This window comes from Symphodus melops (genome assembly GCF_947650265.1).
Source record: "Symphodus melops genome assembly, chromosome: 1".
Lineage (NCBI taxonomy): Eukaryota > Metazoa > Chordata > Actinopteri > Labriformes > Labridae > Symphodus > Symphodus melops.
Genome location: NC_136691.1, coordinates 35,039,744 through 35,055,089, shown reverse-complemented (window position 1 = coordinate 35,055,089; position 15,346 = coordinate 35,039,744). Strand labels below are relative to the sequence as shown.

The 15,346-nt window shown below is 46.1% G+C and overlaps 1 protein-coding gene across 3 annotated transcripts in view; it reads right to left on the bottom strand.

Annotated features, from left to right (window-relative positions):
* LOC306838512 (uncharacterized protein) overlaps nucleotides 1–15,346 on the bottom strand; it is a 28,510-nt gene that overhangs the window by 11,548 nt on the left and 1,616 nt on the right. For all 3 annotated transcript variants that reach the window (XM_079366718.1, XM_079366719.1, XM_079366720.1), the window contains exons 2-6: nucleotides 14,619–14,712; nucleotides 11,397–12,745; nucleotides 11,196–11,280; nucleotides 7,327–10,377; nucleotides 6,325–6,450 (exon numbers count right to left, since the gene is read on the bottom strand). In XM_079366718.1, the coding sequence (XP_079222844.1) occupies nucleotides 6,325–6,450; nucleotides 7,327–10,377; nucleotides 11,196–11,280; nucleotides 11,397–12,730 (4,596 nt within the window). In that variant the 5' untranslated portion in view covers nucleotides 12,731–12,745; nucleotides 14,619–14,712. The remainder of the gene's footprint in view (nucleotides 1–6,324; nucleotides 6,451–7,326; nucleotides 10,378–11,195; nucleotides 11,281–11,396; nucleotides 12,746–14,618; nucleotides 14,713–15,346) is intronic.

The following is a 15,346-nucleotide window of genomic DNA, read 5'->3' as shown; positions in this document are numbered from 1 at the left end:
CAACTAAGCTAAACCAGCGCCCCATCAGTACGACTTTAAAGATGTTAAACGAAAAATAAATCAAACTGAACCAGACCGCTCAGTGGAAACAGGCAAACTAACTGACAGCCTTACATACACCATGAAAATAAAACACCTTTTATATTTAGCTGTTGTGACTTAGGAGATGGGGCTTGGAAAATCAGCAAACAGTAAACCTATAGATAGGATCAACCTTACTGTCATGTATCCACATCCCTTTATGGATTTCAAAACCAGTCCTTTACAAAGAGAACAGAAGTGGTTCGCTAGCAGGCTGGAGATGAGTGACAGGGAGGCAAATATTCAGGTTTTTGTGTCCAATGCAAACACTATACTACAATAGGCAGTTTCTATTTCTGTCGTTCTGCTTGTGTCTAACTAAAATCACAAATGGTAGGGGACGTGACGACTCGTAGAACCAGTACAGCAAGCGCTTTGCTAAACAAAGAGAGACACAAGGCAAGGTCTATAATGTGCCAAGGACAAGATGTAAAACTGATGAAAGCAGAGCGAGATCGATGGGAAGCAGCAGGGAGACAGATGGAGAAGTTCTTGACATGTTTGGCTGGAGACCAAATAGTTGACGAAGGAACAGCTGTTACCACGGTGACATTACAGAAGCGTACGGACATTTCTGCAAAATGACTAGAATTCCACGTGTGCTTTATTTAACACGAACAGATGTTTGAGTTATGCTTGCGGAGCATGAAGTCGCAGCAAACAAAGACTCCACCGCTTCATTAAAGTCGTGAATCACAACGGCGTCTGACCTCGTTGTGATCATGGTCTGTTGTGGGTTCTAGTGCTTGTAGGTGAAGTGTGTGTGTGTGTGTCGTCTTACGGCAGTGGGGGTGTTGGGTGCGGTGCGTCTGCGTAGCGACAGACGTTGCTGGCTGCGCAGTGAAAACCTGCGGATAGACTCCCTGCCGCGGGAAGCCAGCGAGCGCAGGGAGTTGGTTCTCTTGAAGTCCCCGGTCCCGTCCTCTCCCCTCGTCGATAAGAGGCTGAACGCCCCATGAAGGGAACGCCGGACATTTCCCACCCATCCCGACACCTGCGTTTGGGCCACGGACAGCTTGTCCCCCAGATACTCCATCACAAACAATTAGTGGGAAGAACAGCTGAGTCAGAGTCGAGTCTGATCACTAAGCTGTGACTCTTATTATTCCAGTGACAGGGAACCATTAGAGTCCGGTGATGCTGAGGAGTTAGCGGTCCAGGAACAATGTGGTAGGTGTTTGCTGCGTTGCCGGGTCGATATACTGCAGCGGTGATGAAGGTGACAGAGAGAACAACAACAACAACAACCTAGCCAGTCCGATGTGGGGTTGTTTGTGTTGCCTCTGTTTACAGCACTGCAGCACAGAGCCTCCACTCGCTTTCTCTTCTGACGGGCCCCGTCTGCAGTGCAATCCCCCTGGAGCTGTCGGGACACGGTCTCAAGTCATCACTGTCAAGGCTCCAGGCTGTCGGCATGAAGCGAATCGTGCAGCTTTTTTTTTTTTTTTAATGTCTATTTCGATGCACACAAGATACTCTCGCTATGAGATGCTGAGCTCACCAAACCAAGTGGGCACATAAAGGTTATGTAAGGGCAGGACTGACTATTAGCAATGCAGGACACTACTCACTTTGACAGCCTGAAAAACTGCTGCGCTATCTACCAACAGGTTCCTCTACCATGTTTCTCTGGCTGCAAGTACACAAAGTACAAACAACTCCTCAGGTGCAGCAGGACGAAGCTGTAATAAGTCAATTGTATCCTAAACATGCCACTTAGGTTTGGCTCAACATTCAACCATCTAGTTCCACCAGAATGATTTACACTGCACATGAAAAACTCTGACACGAGTGCTAATTCTCCAGGTGAGAGCTTCTGTCGTGAGCTCAGTCTCAATTACAACCTGACAGATCTCCAAGAGCTGATGATGATACGTTTCCTCCAAAACAAAGCCCAGGAGATAAGTTCAACAATCTGTCCATCAAACGAGGCTCAGCTCCTGTGTTGCCTGATACTGTGCCACCTTCCAGCAAAAAACCCCAAAACAAAACAAAAACAAAACTGCGATGTGAAGTGGTGCAGGACAGCTGGAGTCAAAAGGAAAGCGGCTGTAATCGCTCGTATTCCATCGGGAAAACCAGAGTGCAACCACCGCTTTGTCGAGTAGAGGACACAGGAGAGTCCTGAAGTGTGGAGGGAAAAATCCGAAGGAGAAATCAGGAGCGGAGAAGAATTGTTTCTCTCCCTCCCCCCTCCCCCCCTTTCCTGCAGGTACGGGCAGGTAAGAGAAAATGCGTCAGCAGCGCTGCTCTCTGCACTCAGCGCTGTAGGACTCTCCGTCAAGGAGAAACTGGGAGGAGAGAGAGGGAGTGTGGAGCGGAGTCAGAGAGTGAGAGAGGGAGAATGGGAGGTCCCTGACTCAGAGCAGGCGGGGGAGAGGGAGAGGGAGGGTGATATATGTTCTGCGGTGCTCTGTCGCTCCAGCCTGATTCAGTTGCAGGGCAGGACTGTGATTTGACTGAAGCAGGGAAACAAATGTAGAACACAGGACGAGAGATAGCAAGTGTAGCATCCTTCGCTATCAAACACCAACTGTGTTTGAAGCCAAAGCAGATGTCTCATTTTCAGATAGGTATGAGCGCACACATGATCATTTGGAGGACTAAAAATAGAGTGATTGGACTGATGCATGAGGAAGACAGGTGTGGTTCAGAAAAAGAAATGAGATCACGCACTCATTAGTTCTCAGCACAATGCACCCGAAGCAAGAATCACAAAAGAGGAGTGAATGTTTGTTTAAATCTGGCTCAGAGCCAGACTCATGCAAATAACAGAGTAGACTAAAAACACAACTTCCAGATAAACACCACCAAGTTAAAACAGCTCTCTGTCAGCGCCTGCCTAAAGCCACAGCAGTTTAGAGACATCATCTGAAACAGAGGAGCTCAACACAGAAAGCTGAAACCCTGCCCACATATGCCCCCTACAGGTCGTTTAATTATCTGGCTGCTGTAATATAAGGAAAGTCCTCGATGCAGGTCCCGGTTTTTAACTGAACACAAACTGACCGCTCTCATGTACTGCTCAGCCTGAACACAGCTGCCTCTGAAGTGAAATCAAAGCTTTTTTTGTTTTCATATAGCAAGCGGTACTAAGAATAGTTTACTATTATTTACTTGTACGACTTCTTGAAGTCTTTTTGATCTTGATTTCGGTCCTGAATAGTCCGTTTTTGTTTTGACCAGAGAAGCACCTCCACACGAGTCGGCTCCCTCCAATGTTTTGAATTTGGACGGCTTTACCAATTTAAAACCCTACGTGTCACAGAACCTTTTTATTGTGCAATCACTTATATATCAAAAAAATAGTATAAACAAAACACACTTTATGTTTTTATTGTACTTAAAGGAAGAGTATCTGGGATTCTATTGTTGATTAAACAAAAGAAGCACTTTGAAAATATCACTAAGGACTTAAATGAATGTATTCATCACATTATCTAATAAGTCATAATCATAATGCATACTCGATATAAATGTATCTTTAACCATTTTAAGATCAGAACCATTTCCCATCAAACACACATTGGAAGCTCAGATGACATGAGTCATGTCCTCTGATTTCAACAACAGGAGCTCAGACAAAAAAAAAAAAAAAAAGATTTATTTGCCAGATGAGTCCAATTACTTTTGCAATTTCCCTAATATTTCTGCTCCTGATATTCAACATCCTCTGCTGGGAAGTGACTCATGGCTGCTCATCACTTCCCCTCCTCTGCTGACATCACCAGTCTGTGTGCAGCCACAGCAAGACACTCAAACAGCACTCGCACAAAGACTACAATAATGATGAAGCAAAAGCACAAACAGTACGCTTTGTATACGTCCTAATGTGGCGATTGTTTAAAGAGGATATTTACATCTCACACATACACTGATAATAACAGAATTGTCCTGTCACTTACCCAGATGGAGTGATGAGTGAGGCAGCATGACCAAAAGTACAGCACAGCTCTCAGCACGCTGCCCATCTCTGCTCTGGCCCGCTCACCAGTGTAAGACTTAACAACATGAGCTCATCTGAGTGAGCCTCAACATGCTCCCACCAATGAATGCAACGCAAGGAGATAGTCATATCCGACTTCTGCTACCACTGGTGGATTTCTAATTCTGGTGAAGCTGATCTGCTACAAAAACATTCAGAACATGTTTTTAGGGATTAGGGTTACAGGTGCGTCTTTAAAACGACTGGACATACTGGAATCTAAAATACTCCTGTAACCGTGTTTGAGTGTTACGTTTAGTGCGCATGGATAAGCGTACTTATTAGTCTCGTGACAATCGGATTTAATCACATACATCTTTAGACGTTTTGAACAAATCCATTTCGCTGATATTGAAAACCGTGCTTCCATATGAAAGTCCTAAGCAGAGCGGCTGCCTGGATGACTGCAATCCAAAAAAAGGCCCTCACATTTGTAACGTCACATACGTGTAAGGACTTGGTTATAAGTGCTATGCAAACCATCCACAGTATTTTGTTCCTTTAAATGAAATATTAAGTATCATTCCTTTGCCGAGGTTGTTCTATACAAACATAAGTAGTATTTACTAATGCAAAGAGTCCACTGCTGTTTTTCCATCAGTTAAAGGCACCAAGCGCTGGAAATCTTTGAAATGAAAGTAAAGGCACTTTTAGTCAGAGTGCTGTAAATGGACCTGCTGGCAGCACTGACGGACGTTAAAACCACACTATAGTGATGGCCAATATTGTTCTTTGCTTCTGTAAGTTGTGTGGAAGCATCAGTTATAAATGTGAGAATCTGGTTTTATAACCAGCTTAAAAACTCCTCACAGGAGCTTTTGGTGTTTTCACCGTGGGGAATTCTGGCCCCCACGTGACCCCTTCTACTGATTGGCTTGTTCTTAAAGTCCCTCGAGCTTTCACTCAACTTGGTAAAACTGCATTTTCTTTTGATGTCCCAAACTCATGGCAGGCCGTCCAGAAAACCCTCTAAAGACTGAAGTTGTTCCCTCTCGAGAGAGAGTGAAGGATTTTAATTTCTTGCCACTTTGTTTTAACTTAAAAGTGTCTTTGATTGCTGCTATTGTTTTTAATCTGTTATACGTTTGTTTGTTTTTAACTTGCTTGTAATCTCAACTAAATTGGAAAAGATGGAAACCACAATGTCTTTTTGGGAATAAATAAAGGTTTGAAATGAAAGGCTCACATGCAGTGCTCTCTCTGCTGTATAAACAGGATGTTACATTCACTGGATTTTTTATTTATCTTATAATTAGCAGCAGTTCTGCCACATTTCAAAGCAGCACAGCTTTACAGACTGGAGCCGTATAATGACTGCATTTCAACACCTCAGGAGGGAAGAAAAGGCACCGACACACTCACACATGCAAACGCAGCCACTAGGTGGTGCTGGTGACCACCTTTGGTGACCTGATCCAAGCTCCGTCACAGCATGTGCTTAGTAATTGCGAAACACAACATACTGAGCTCTAGTGTTCATGATGCGGGACATTGACCTGGGACTACAATTACAGTCTCAATGCGAAGAGCCACCTGTCTGGACCAAACCCTACATGTGTGATCGACACAGTACAGGTACAGAAAATATGCATGTAAGGTGTCATTGGGTTTTTTGAAAGGCACCCTCAAATAAAATGTATTAATATTATTATTATTATTATTATTTTATGTTGTGGGTGCAGTTGCAAATAAGCAGACTTTTTTTTTTCTTTTTTTCTATAAATGGATAAACAAATCTGCTCAGAGGAATATAGTTACACAAGTACTACCAGCCGGCTCTGCTCGGATTACACGATCACAAAAGTTCATTTCACTCCACAACTTGTCCTCAGCAGTGCTCCGAGGCTCCAGATAAATGAGCAAATAAACACTTACTCATTAACCAGTTGACTAATCCAATCCTGAATTACAGGCCTGAGAAGGTTGTTTGGTGGCCAAACTTATTTAGAAGGGAGGAGGTGAGTCTAGAGAGCGTGCCAGAAATATCAGTCATCAACTCTTTACTACCGCCGCACATTAGCACGTCAAGCGTCAACCTGTAGTCACCCGACTGCATTCCATCTCTAACTACTGTCTCTAAAAGACACACATCATATTAGTGGTTTTCCCTCCCTGTTTTCACTGAGCCGTGTGAGAAACAGTTCAGATGAACACAAACTGGGTCAAACACTCAGGCCGCAGTTTCAAATCTCATCAGGTTAAATCTTTCCTGGATCCAGTGTTGGTGTAGTAGAGTTTCGAGCTGTGCCTGGACTCACCCGGCTGTGGGAGTCCTGCTCCCTGTGGGCGCTGCGACTCCTCATCCTCGACAGGCTTCCTTCCAGAACACTGGTGGAGGGGGCCGATCGCCGGGACACGCTGCGAGACCTCATCCTGTTCAGCTCCTGAAAACAAACAGGGGATCGTGGTCAACTCCTCATCTGGATCACTTCGTACGAATCTCCTCTGACAGCTGTGACTCTCTGACAGACATCCATGCGCCACGTGGTGATCATGATTGACCCGGTTTGATCAGAACCTGCATTTAAACTTGAACTGTCTCATCCGCCAACTTGATGCCACTGTTGATTTGGTTTATGCTGTTCACACATTTGATCGCTGTTCAAACATCATTTTTGACCGGTCGAAAACGCGTTTCAGCAAAACAGCCAATGGAGTCGCTCTCTCATACATGTGCAGGCTAACCCCTGACAGGGGGAGGAGTATAGTTTATCAGTGAAGACTACGTTTTTACTTTTAGTAATCAAAGTGAATTCATCATTTTTGAAGCATCCAGTTTTCTTTATATGTCAAGGAAAGCATAAGGTTGCTGTTAGTTCCATGAAGAGTCTGCCTTGCCAGCTCGTAAAAACTGACAACATATTTGCAGAGCATATTGATCGTTTTGTAGTTTACTGTAGATGTGACCATGTGAGATTTCTTCAGCGTTGCTTTATCTTTGTCCAGAGCATTAGAGATCTATGTTTATCTTTAAACCTTTCTATCAGTTCAACCTTTCATCTTTTATTACACCGTAACTGCACCTTTATACCTTCCTTGTGTTCCAGGCGGATTTATCTCAAGCTGCTACAGATCTGTATGACTCATCAAAGCATGCACATATAAAACATACACTCCACAGATGATTTGAGATGACTATTTTTTTTTTGAATTTGTATGGATTATTTTGATGTAAAATTGAAAAAAAAAAAAAAAAAAAGGAAGTAGGTAGGAAATGGAAATAGTCTCTGGCAGTATTTCAAGGCTTCATTCTGACTCACCTGAGCTCCCTGTGATCTCCTGTGGCTGTGGATCGATGCCCTGCTGTCTGCTGCTTGTGGCACTGTGGGGTGCCATAACGGCTCCGCAGAGGTTTCGGCCTCTGTTCCTGCGAAGGGGCCCGAGTGAAGCGGCTCATCCTGCGCAGCGGACCAGTTCCTCTGCGAAGCCTGGACCCGTTCTTCGTGGAGCCTGAGGAGGAGCTGCTCTGGGCTGCTCAACTTGCCGTCAGGGTTTCTCGGTTCAGCCACGGGTTTGTCCGCGTGCGCGTCAACGGGCCGCAGCTCCCATGGGTCCTGCGGGGATGTTGTCCATACTGGGCTCGAGAAACCAACTGAAGTCTGCGCAGGCACCTTCCAACTAACATCTCTCTCGGGAGAAGGCTGCGATCTGCCTCCAAAGCCAGCGTCAACGTTCTGGATACCAGACACAGGAAACAAGTCTTTACCGGGAGACAGCTGAGCGTGAGACGTGAAGAAGTCTTTGTCAAAGACGCCGTGCCTGTACAGCTCTTCGGCTCTGGGAGACGGCTCCTTCCATCGTGTAGAAGGACTGCTGCGCTGAGGGGAAGACTCATCGGCCACTTTAAGCCTGAGAGCTGACGCCTCAAACGCCGCCCTCTCCTGTTCCTCAATCCTCTGCTTCTCTCTGAGTCTCTGCCTCTCCGCCTCCTGCTGTTTGGCGATCAGTCTCATTTTATCTGCATTCTCCCTCTCCATCTTCTCCCTCAGTCGTTGCTTCTCCAGCTCCAAAATCTGCTGTCTCTCTCTCTCTGCCTGCTTCTCAAACTCGAGGAGCTGCCTCCTCTCCATCTCTTTCACTCTCTCTGCCTCTTCCTTCCGCTGCCTTTCCTTCTCCTGCTCCCTTTGTCGCAGCCGCTGGTTTTCCAATTCCTGCATCTCGATATCTAGCTGTCTCTGTCTCTCCCTATCCAACTCCTTTTGTCTCTTTCTCTCCAGCTCCCTTTGCTTTTCCCTCTCCATCTCCCGTTGTCTTTCGCTCTCTTTATCGAGCTCCCTCAGCCTCAGCATCTCCTGTTCCAACGCCATCTGCTTTAGCTTCTCTGCCTCCTCTCGCTCCATCTTCTCTCTGAGTCTCTGCCTCTCCGCCTCCTGCTGTTTGGCGATCAGTCTCATTTTATCTGCATTCTCCCTCTCCATCTTCTCCCTCAGTCGTTGCTTCTCCAGCTCCAAAATCTGCTGTCTCTCTCTCTCTGCCTGCTTCTGCTTCTCCAACTCGAGGAGCTGCCTCCTCTCCATCTCTTTCACTCTCTCTGCCTCTTCCTTCCGCTGCCGTTCCTTCTCCAGCTCCCTTTGTCGCAGCCGCTGGTTTTCCAATTCCTGTCTCTCCCTATCCAACTCCTTTTGTCTCTTTCTCTCCAGCTCCCTTTGCTTTTCCCTCTCCATCTCCCGTTGTCTTTCGCTCTCCTTATCGATCTCCCTCAGCCTCAGCATCTCCTGTTCCAACGCCATCTGCTTTAGCTTCTCTGCCTCCTCTCGCTCCATCTTCTCTTTAAGCCTCTGCCTCTCCAGCTCGATGACCTGCATCCTCTCCCTTTCCTTCTGTTTCTGCTTCTGAAACTGGAGAACCTGTTGTCTCTCCAGCTCCTCCATTCTCTGCTTCTCCTTTTGGATTTCCAGCAGCTGGCTCTCCCTGTCCAGCTCTCTCTGCCTCTCTTCCTCCCTTTGTCTCTGGCGCTCCTGCTCCCGCTGGCTCTCCTTTTCCTGCTCCCTCAGTTTCTCCAACTCGTTCTTCCTCTGCCTCTCCAATTCCCTACGTTTCTCTTTCTCGAGTTGACGGTGGTGGCGCTCTCTCTCCAGTTCTTGCAGCCTCTGGTTTTCAAGCTCCATCTGTCTCTGCAACTCCAGGGCCCGCTGTTTCTCCTCAAACTCTTGTTTCTCCCTCTCGAAGGCCTTCTGTCTTTGTCTTTCATGTTCTCTTTGCCTCTCCCTCTCCTTCATTCGCTCAAACTCTAAGTGTCCTTCTTTCTCTAGTTCCAGCTGCCTTTGCTTTTCCCGCTCGAGCTCTTTCATTTTTGCCCGGTGTCTTTCTGCCTCTTTTTTAAGTTCTCTTTTCTTTTCAGTCTCCATCATCCCGTCGTCCTCTATCACGTGTCTGTTAAACGCAGATCTCATCTCTTCATGAGGCACGTGACTCTTCATTATTGAATCCTGAACTTGATCATCAGAGCTTTTCGCAAACGCTTCATCTAACGATGGATTTCTCCTGACCGGGAGAATCTTTCCTTGAGAACTGCCCAAAACAGATCTCACAGATAAATCATCAAAGGGCATATGTGCGTCTGTGCTTGGGGAAGCAGGCTCCTGCATTTGTCCCGTCAAAGCAAAATAGGTTGCCCTGGGTTTGGGCTGTTCGTCCGCCTGCAGCATTTTCAGACGTTTAGGGGCAGCAGCCGCTTCGTCCTGTTCCGCGTCCATCTGCCTGTCTCTGTCTGTGTCCGAAGCCACTTGTCCTTCCACGAGTGGTTCCTTACTTGGATACTGTTCGAGACCTGTGTTGGTCCACTTCGGCAGAGCTCCAACTCTTAGATATCGAGGCTGTTGTTCTGGCATCACGGCGGAACCGGATTCCGTCTTTCTCTCTTCTACTGGCCTGTTTCCTTCTGAGCGCCTCGAGCGTAGTGTCATGGCCTTGTCCTCCCTCTGAGCCGAGGGGACGATCTCACTCACTGCTCTGCTTTCGTCCACTGCCTGCACCGTGTCAAAGGCGTGCAACACCCGCAGAGGACTTGATGGAGAGACAGGCTCTTTGTAGGTGGCAGTGACCAGAGTCCCCTCGTTACTACTTTCTCTCCTTAACAAGGGACTTCTGGGGGAATCCGTTTCCTTGTTCGCAGCTTTGCCGTCGTCCGTCATCATCATCACACTGTGCCTCTCCACGACGTTTTCAAACAGGGACGCTCTCACTTTCTGTACGTCGCGGCCGGGAGCGCAATCCTTGGGGGTTGAGCCAAACATCTGCCCGTCATGCGCCCCTTCATCTGGAGAGGCCTGATTGAGCTGATCACTGGGGGTGACCGCCGCTTCTTCATTCTAAGAAAGACAGATATTTTTGTGAGATTTTTTTTTTGCAGATTCATTCAAAAGTTCAAAAGACAAAACGGCGTGCATAACTCTGAAATCAAATACTGAACAACAGAACAAAACAAAAAAAAATCTAAACAAATGTGAGTTGACAACAGAAGAGGAGAAAACAAAACACACACACAAAGAAGTTGGAGTGATTGAGTGAGCTGCCTGCGTGGAGATGCTATTCAATGTTAGCTTAAAGCCTTCTAACAGTGGGTGTGGTGCAGAGTTGGTAATCAAAGCCTCTGTGTGTTGACCTTTTCCCACTGAGCTCCTCTCCGAGTGTTTCATAACAGACAGCCACCGGGGAAGAGTAATGTGCCGGCTGTCTTTGGTTTCACTGCTTTGTATGCGTTTGAAAGTGATAATTGTTTTTCGCTGCAACGCTCTGGTACAGCCAGGAAGGTTTTCATCTTGACACAAAGGGGTCAAATCTGAACTGACGCTCTTTTTAAGTCTTCTCAAAACGTAGATGATATCATAGTTAACCCCTTCACGTCCGATCTGTAATCTCACCTTTCGTCTTTCCAAAAACTATTTTTCTGACCAGCTGCCTTTTTTTATGTCTTTGCTTTCTCTTTGCCAAATACCTTGGCTTTATTTTGGCACGCGATTATAAGAAACGCACAATAGTGCTGCTCTGTTTAGAAAAATAGCATGTGAAAGCTTTTCCTCGCACTAAGCCGTGACACACTTTCCCCTTGTTGTTCTCCGTTGCCAGTTAAAGGTAGACTGAGGCCCGGGTAGAAGCAGTTCATATCCATCTCAGTTTTCTCGCTTACCCTTGCCTGAGGATCTCTGCTGATGTCATTACGGTCTGTAGCCTCACTGAGGCTGCCAGGGTCTGATGACCTCTCCGACGTAAACCTAATGGACACGCATCAAACGAGACAAAAAACAAACAAAAAGCCATGCATGACAATGGAACTCCAAGACAAAACCACGAGGCAAAAGCAAGCCGAGAAGACGTAAGAGCAGCTCACCTTTTAGTCAGGTCGAGGGGCAAGGGGCGGGGCTTCAGTGGGGGTTTCAGGACAGGGCTCTGTGTTGGTGTCGTGTCCTCCGTCAGCTGCTTGATCAGCTGTTTAACATCTACTGCTGGTTCAGTTTCAGGGGTTGCCTGGCCTGAAGCGTGGACATCTGACATTAGGCCTGTGGCACCGGGAGAGGAGGAGGAGGAGGAGTCAAGGAGGAGACTGATTCGTTTCTTGATGCTGACTGCACGTTTATCATCATCGCCGTGTTTCTTCACTGTTGGTTCTTCTGTCTTCTTGGTGCTCTGGTCGGAGACAGTTTGCTTCGCTTCGACATCAGTGATTTGTGGCGTGACACTCTTCGGAGTTTTGTCTTGCTGTGTCTTCTGCGGCTGCGTCGCCTCCTCCGGAGTGTTTTCCTTTGTGTTTTCTTTGGGAGATTTACGATGTAGTGAAAGACCGATGGACTCAAATTTGGACGTGAGATCAGCCGATAGTGGTCGTCTTGCGACCCAGTGAGCGCCGGGAGGTGTGGTCTCTGTCTTGGTTGGGCTGTCGAGGAAAATGGCCGATACGGGTCTGGGCCTCGAGCCTCTGGGACGGGGTCGGATAGGCACGGCTGCTTCAGGTTTCGTTTTCTTATTTACTTCTTCCTCTTGCCCCACCAGATCGAGAGAACCCATAGACTTGGCTCGTGCGATGGAGGGAGCTCCTTTGCTGGGTGTCATCTTGTCCTTCTCAGCTTCATTGTTTGTGGATCCGGACCACTCTGCTGCTGGAAGTTGTTTAAAGCTCTTGGCATAGGCTAAGCTTGATGCAGAAGGTCTCTGCCTCAAAGTTGGAACAGGCGAGATGGGTTTGCTGGGGTCTTCGGGGATAAGAGGGGGGGCTGGTTTAAATGGATGGACTACCGGCTTGGTGGTCTGCCCGGAGCTCAACTTGTTAGATGTTTTTAAGGTAGTGTTAGTAGGTAGGTTAGGGTTGGTTGATGCTAGTCTTGGTTTGCCAGTGGCAGCTGGTTGTTGTTGTTTTGGACTGCGTGGAAGCTCTGGTTTCTGTCCAGGAGGAAGAGTGGACTCTGGCCTGGGTTTGGGATTGGGCTTAGGGGCAAGTATGGGTTTAATGGTGGGGTTTCTGTCCACAGAAAAAGGTTTGGGACTGAGCCTTGGCTTGGGGCCTGGTACAGGTTTGTTAGGCTCAGGAGCGATGATATGCGACTGGTTGATGGAGGGGATCTCCACCAGGCTCTTGTTGCTGGAGTCAGTAAGGGGACTCAGGTGAAGTCGGCCTCCTACCCCCGTCCTCCCTACTTCCCCAGCCTGAACCTCGACCTGAGCAGCCATCCTCTTCAACAGCACCTTCGAATAAAGTAGAAACGTACATCTTCAGAGAGACAGAAGGAAAAACAGAGCAACAGTAATGGTTCTGTTGTGGTGCTCGACCACAGAACTGTAGAACTGAAAATGCAACATGTAATTAGCCTCAATACACTCCCTCTGTCTCGCTATTACAGTGAACTTTGTCTTGGGAGTGGCTTGCAAACGCAGCACAATTAAAAACAAGAGTGAGAAAGATATTTACACGAAGCCATTGAGCACTCCAGCATGATAGAAAAAAACTGTTTACAACACAAGGGTTGATGCAAATACTGAGTCTGTGATTTTGTCAATTTGGCTTTTTTTTTTTTATGAAAGGCCTTTTGACCCAAACCGTAGTTAAACCACAGATGTAGATCATAAGATGAACACAGACCAGCTTCCCTTTAGTTGCCTCAGTTGTCGGGTCGACGTATCGTATCTTAAGGCTTATCATGAGAGCTGAATAAAAAAAGAGAGCCTGTGCTTTTCTCCCACCGTGAGCTAGTTTGAAGTTAACCATCAAAACTCGACATATTGGGGGGTTTTCTTGGATACAATAAACAACTCATGTATCTGGAAGTTTGTGGGCACAAGAAAGTATAACAACGCTGTGAGGTGCTCAATGTAAGTTTCTGCTTCAACAAGTTGAATTGATCATCACATCTGATTTCCTATAAGCGTGTTCAGAGAAGACTTCCACAGTAATGATAGCAAACCCCCCCCCCCAAAAAAAAACATTAAAAAGCCCAGGGAAATGATCATGTCTCAGTCTTCTCATCATTTACAGCACTTGCCATTTTGGAAACTAGATTCAGATTTATTTGTCCTTTGCAGGAAATTTGCAGACATAAACAGACAGACCTCAACATACATAAAGACATACATTACATCCTCCACCATACACATTTAACACAGACAACTAAACAGGCTGAAAGGATCTTTAATGTAAACTACTGTAGCTGTGCTTTTTTCCCACCCGACGTGAACTATGAGGAGTGCTCTAGCAGCGGCTGACAATCTTCTGTTTGTGCTGAACTCAAGTTACAATTACATTTTCTGTCTGACATTTAAATGTGCTTCCTTTGTTTTACATAAACAATAATGGTTCGGCTAAATACTTTGAATACTCTTTAAGCAGATGTTGGTTGAAGTAAAAAAAAAAAAAAAAAAAGCAAACAAGAAGAGGCGTTACGATACCTCCCACTATGTTGATGTATTTTAATGCAATGTTTGACATTTTAATTCTGTGATTTAGTTTTTATTCCTTATTCGTGATAACTATTTGTAATCTTCCAAATGTCTCTTCCTTTCTTTAGTTATTGCTTCATGAAGTTGTCTGGCTGGTTCAGCAGAGATCTGGCCTGGGTACCTAAGGCCGATCCTCAGACAGGGGAGAGGTTGGACAACTGTACAGTGTCATTGTTTTCTTTTCATGTCGTTACACAGGCAAATCAGGCTTAGAGAGTGAATGGGGATTCCACTGCAAACACAGACCAGACTACCATTTCCATGTTAGCTCCTCCCCTTCCATGTTAGCCCCTCCCCCTGATGAACTTTCATACGTTTTATCTTGAACCAAGCCTCCTGCCTACACGATGCCCAGTAATTAAACTTCAGATAACCCACGTGCATCTGTCTCCAGTATTCTTACACATTATCATTTCAGGAGCTGTTCCTATAATGACCACTAAAACTCAAGTACTGCTGTGTGAGCCCTTTAAGAGGCTTTTGTTTTGTTTCACCAGTGATAATGCTTTCCACATGTTGCTGTGCGGAGATACAACACCACACAGAAGAACAACATGCCCTTTCAGAATAAAAATGGACCTGCTTGATCAAACTGCCGCGAATAATCCTGAGTGGCATCTCTTACCTGACCAGATGTCAACCGTCTGCTGTCGAGCTCTGGCTTTTGTTGTAACCGAGCAGCGATGTCATATCACACAGGAGGAGGGAGTTGAAGGAGCCTGAGAAAGAAAGACAGAAAGTAAGCACAGGAGCGTTTCACTCCACTCGACTGCTGTAGTAGACTAAATCACAGCAAGGCTACTTGGAGCTGTATGAACGCTTCCTCACTGCCGTGTTTGCACGCCTCCATACTGAAGCAAATAGATAATCCTGTTTACTCTGACACAGACTTGAGTACATAAAGTCACACCCAAACATGCATTCAGGCTTATGACATAACAAGGTCCAGCTGTAAAAAAAACAAAAGCAAGAAGAAGCAGAGGAAAGGCATTAATTGTTTCCTGCAGCCATGTGTTTACTTTTAGCTCCTCTTGTTTTGCATGGAGCCGAAGTTCACCTCTCCTGTCACTCACACACCACCATCCTATCATCTATGGAAATTTAATCTGGTAACATTGAAACCATAAATGTTTGTACTCCTTCACTACAACCATCCGTCCCTCACTCTCTGTCTGCTCTTCATCAGTGCAAATCATTTCATAACCATCAGCTGGTAAGCTTCAACTTCTTTTGATCTATAAATGCAATACGTCATGAAATAAAAAGGAGCAGAAAAGGAAACTGAACGATACAGAGAAGAAAAAAACCCCCAAAGATTTGCACACGACTAAAAGGGATTTAAAAGTTTGAGAA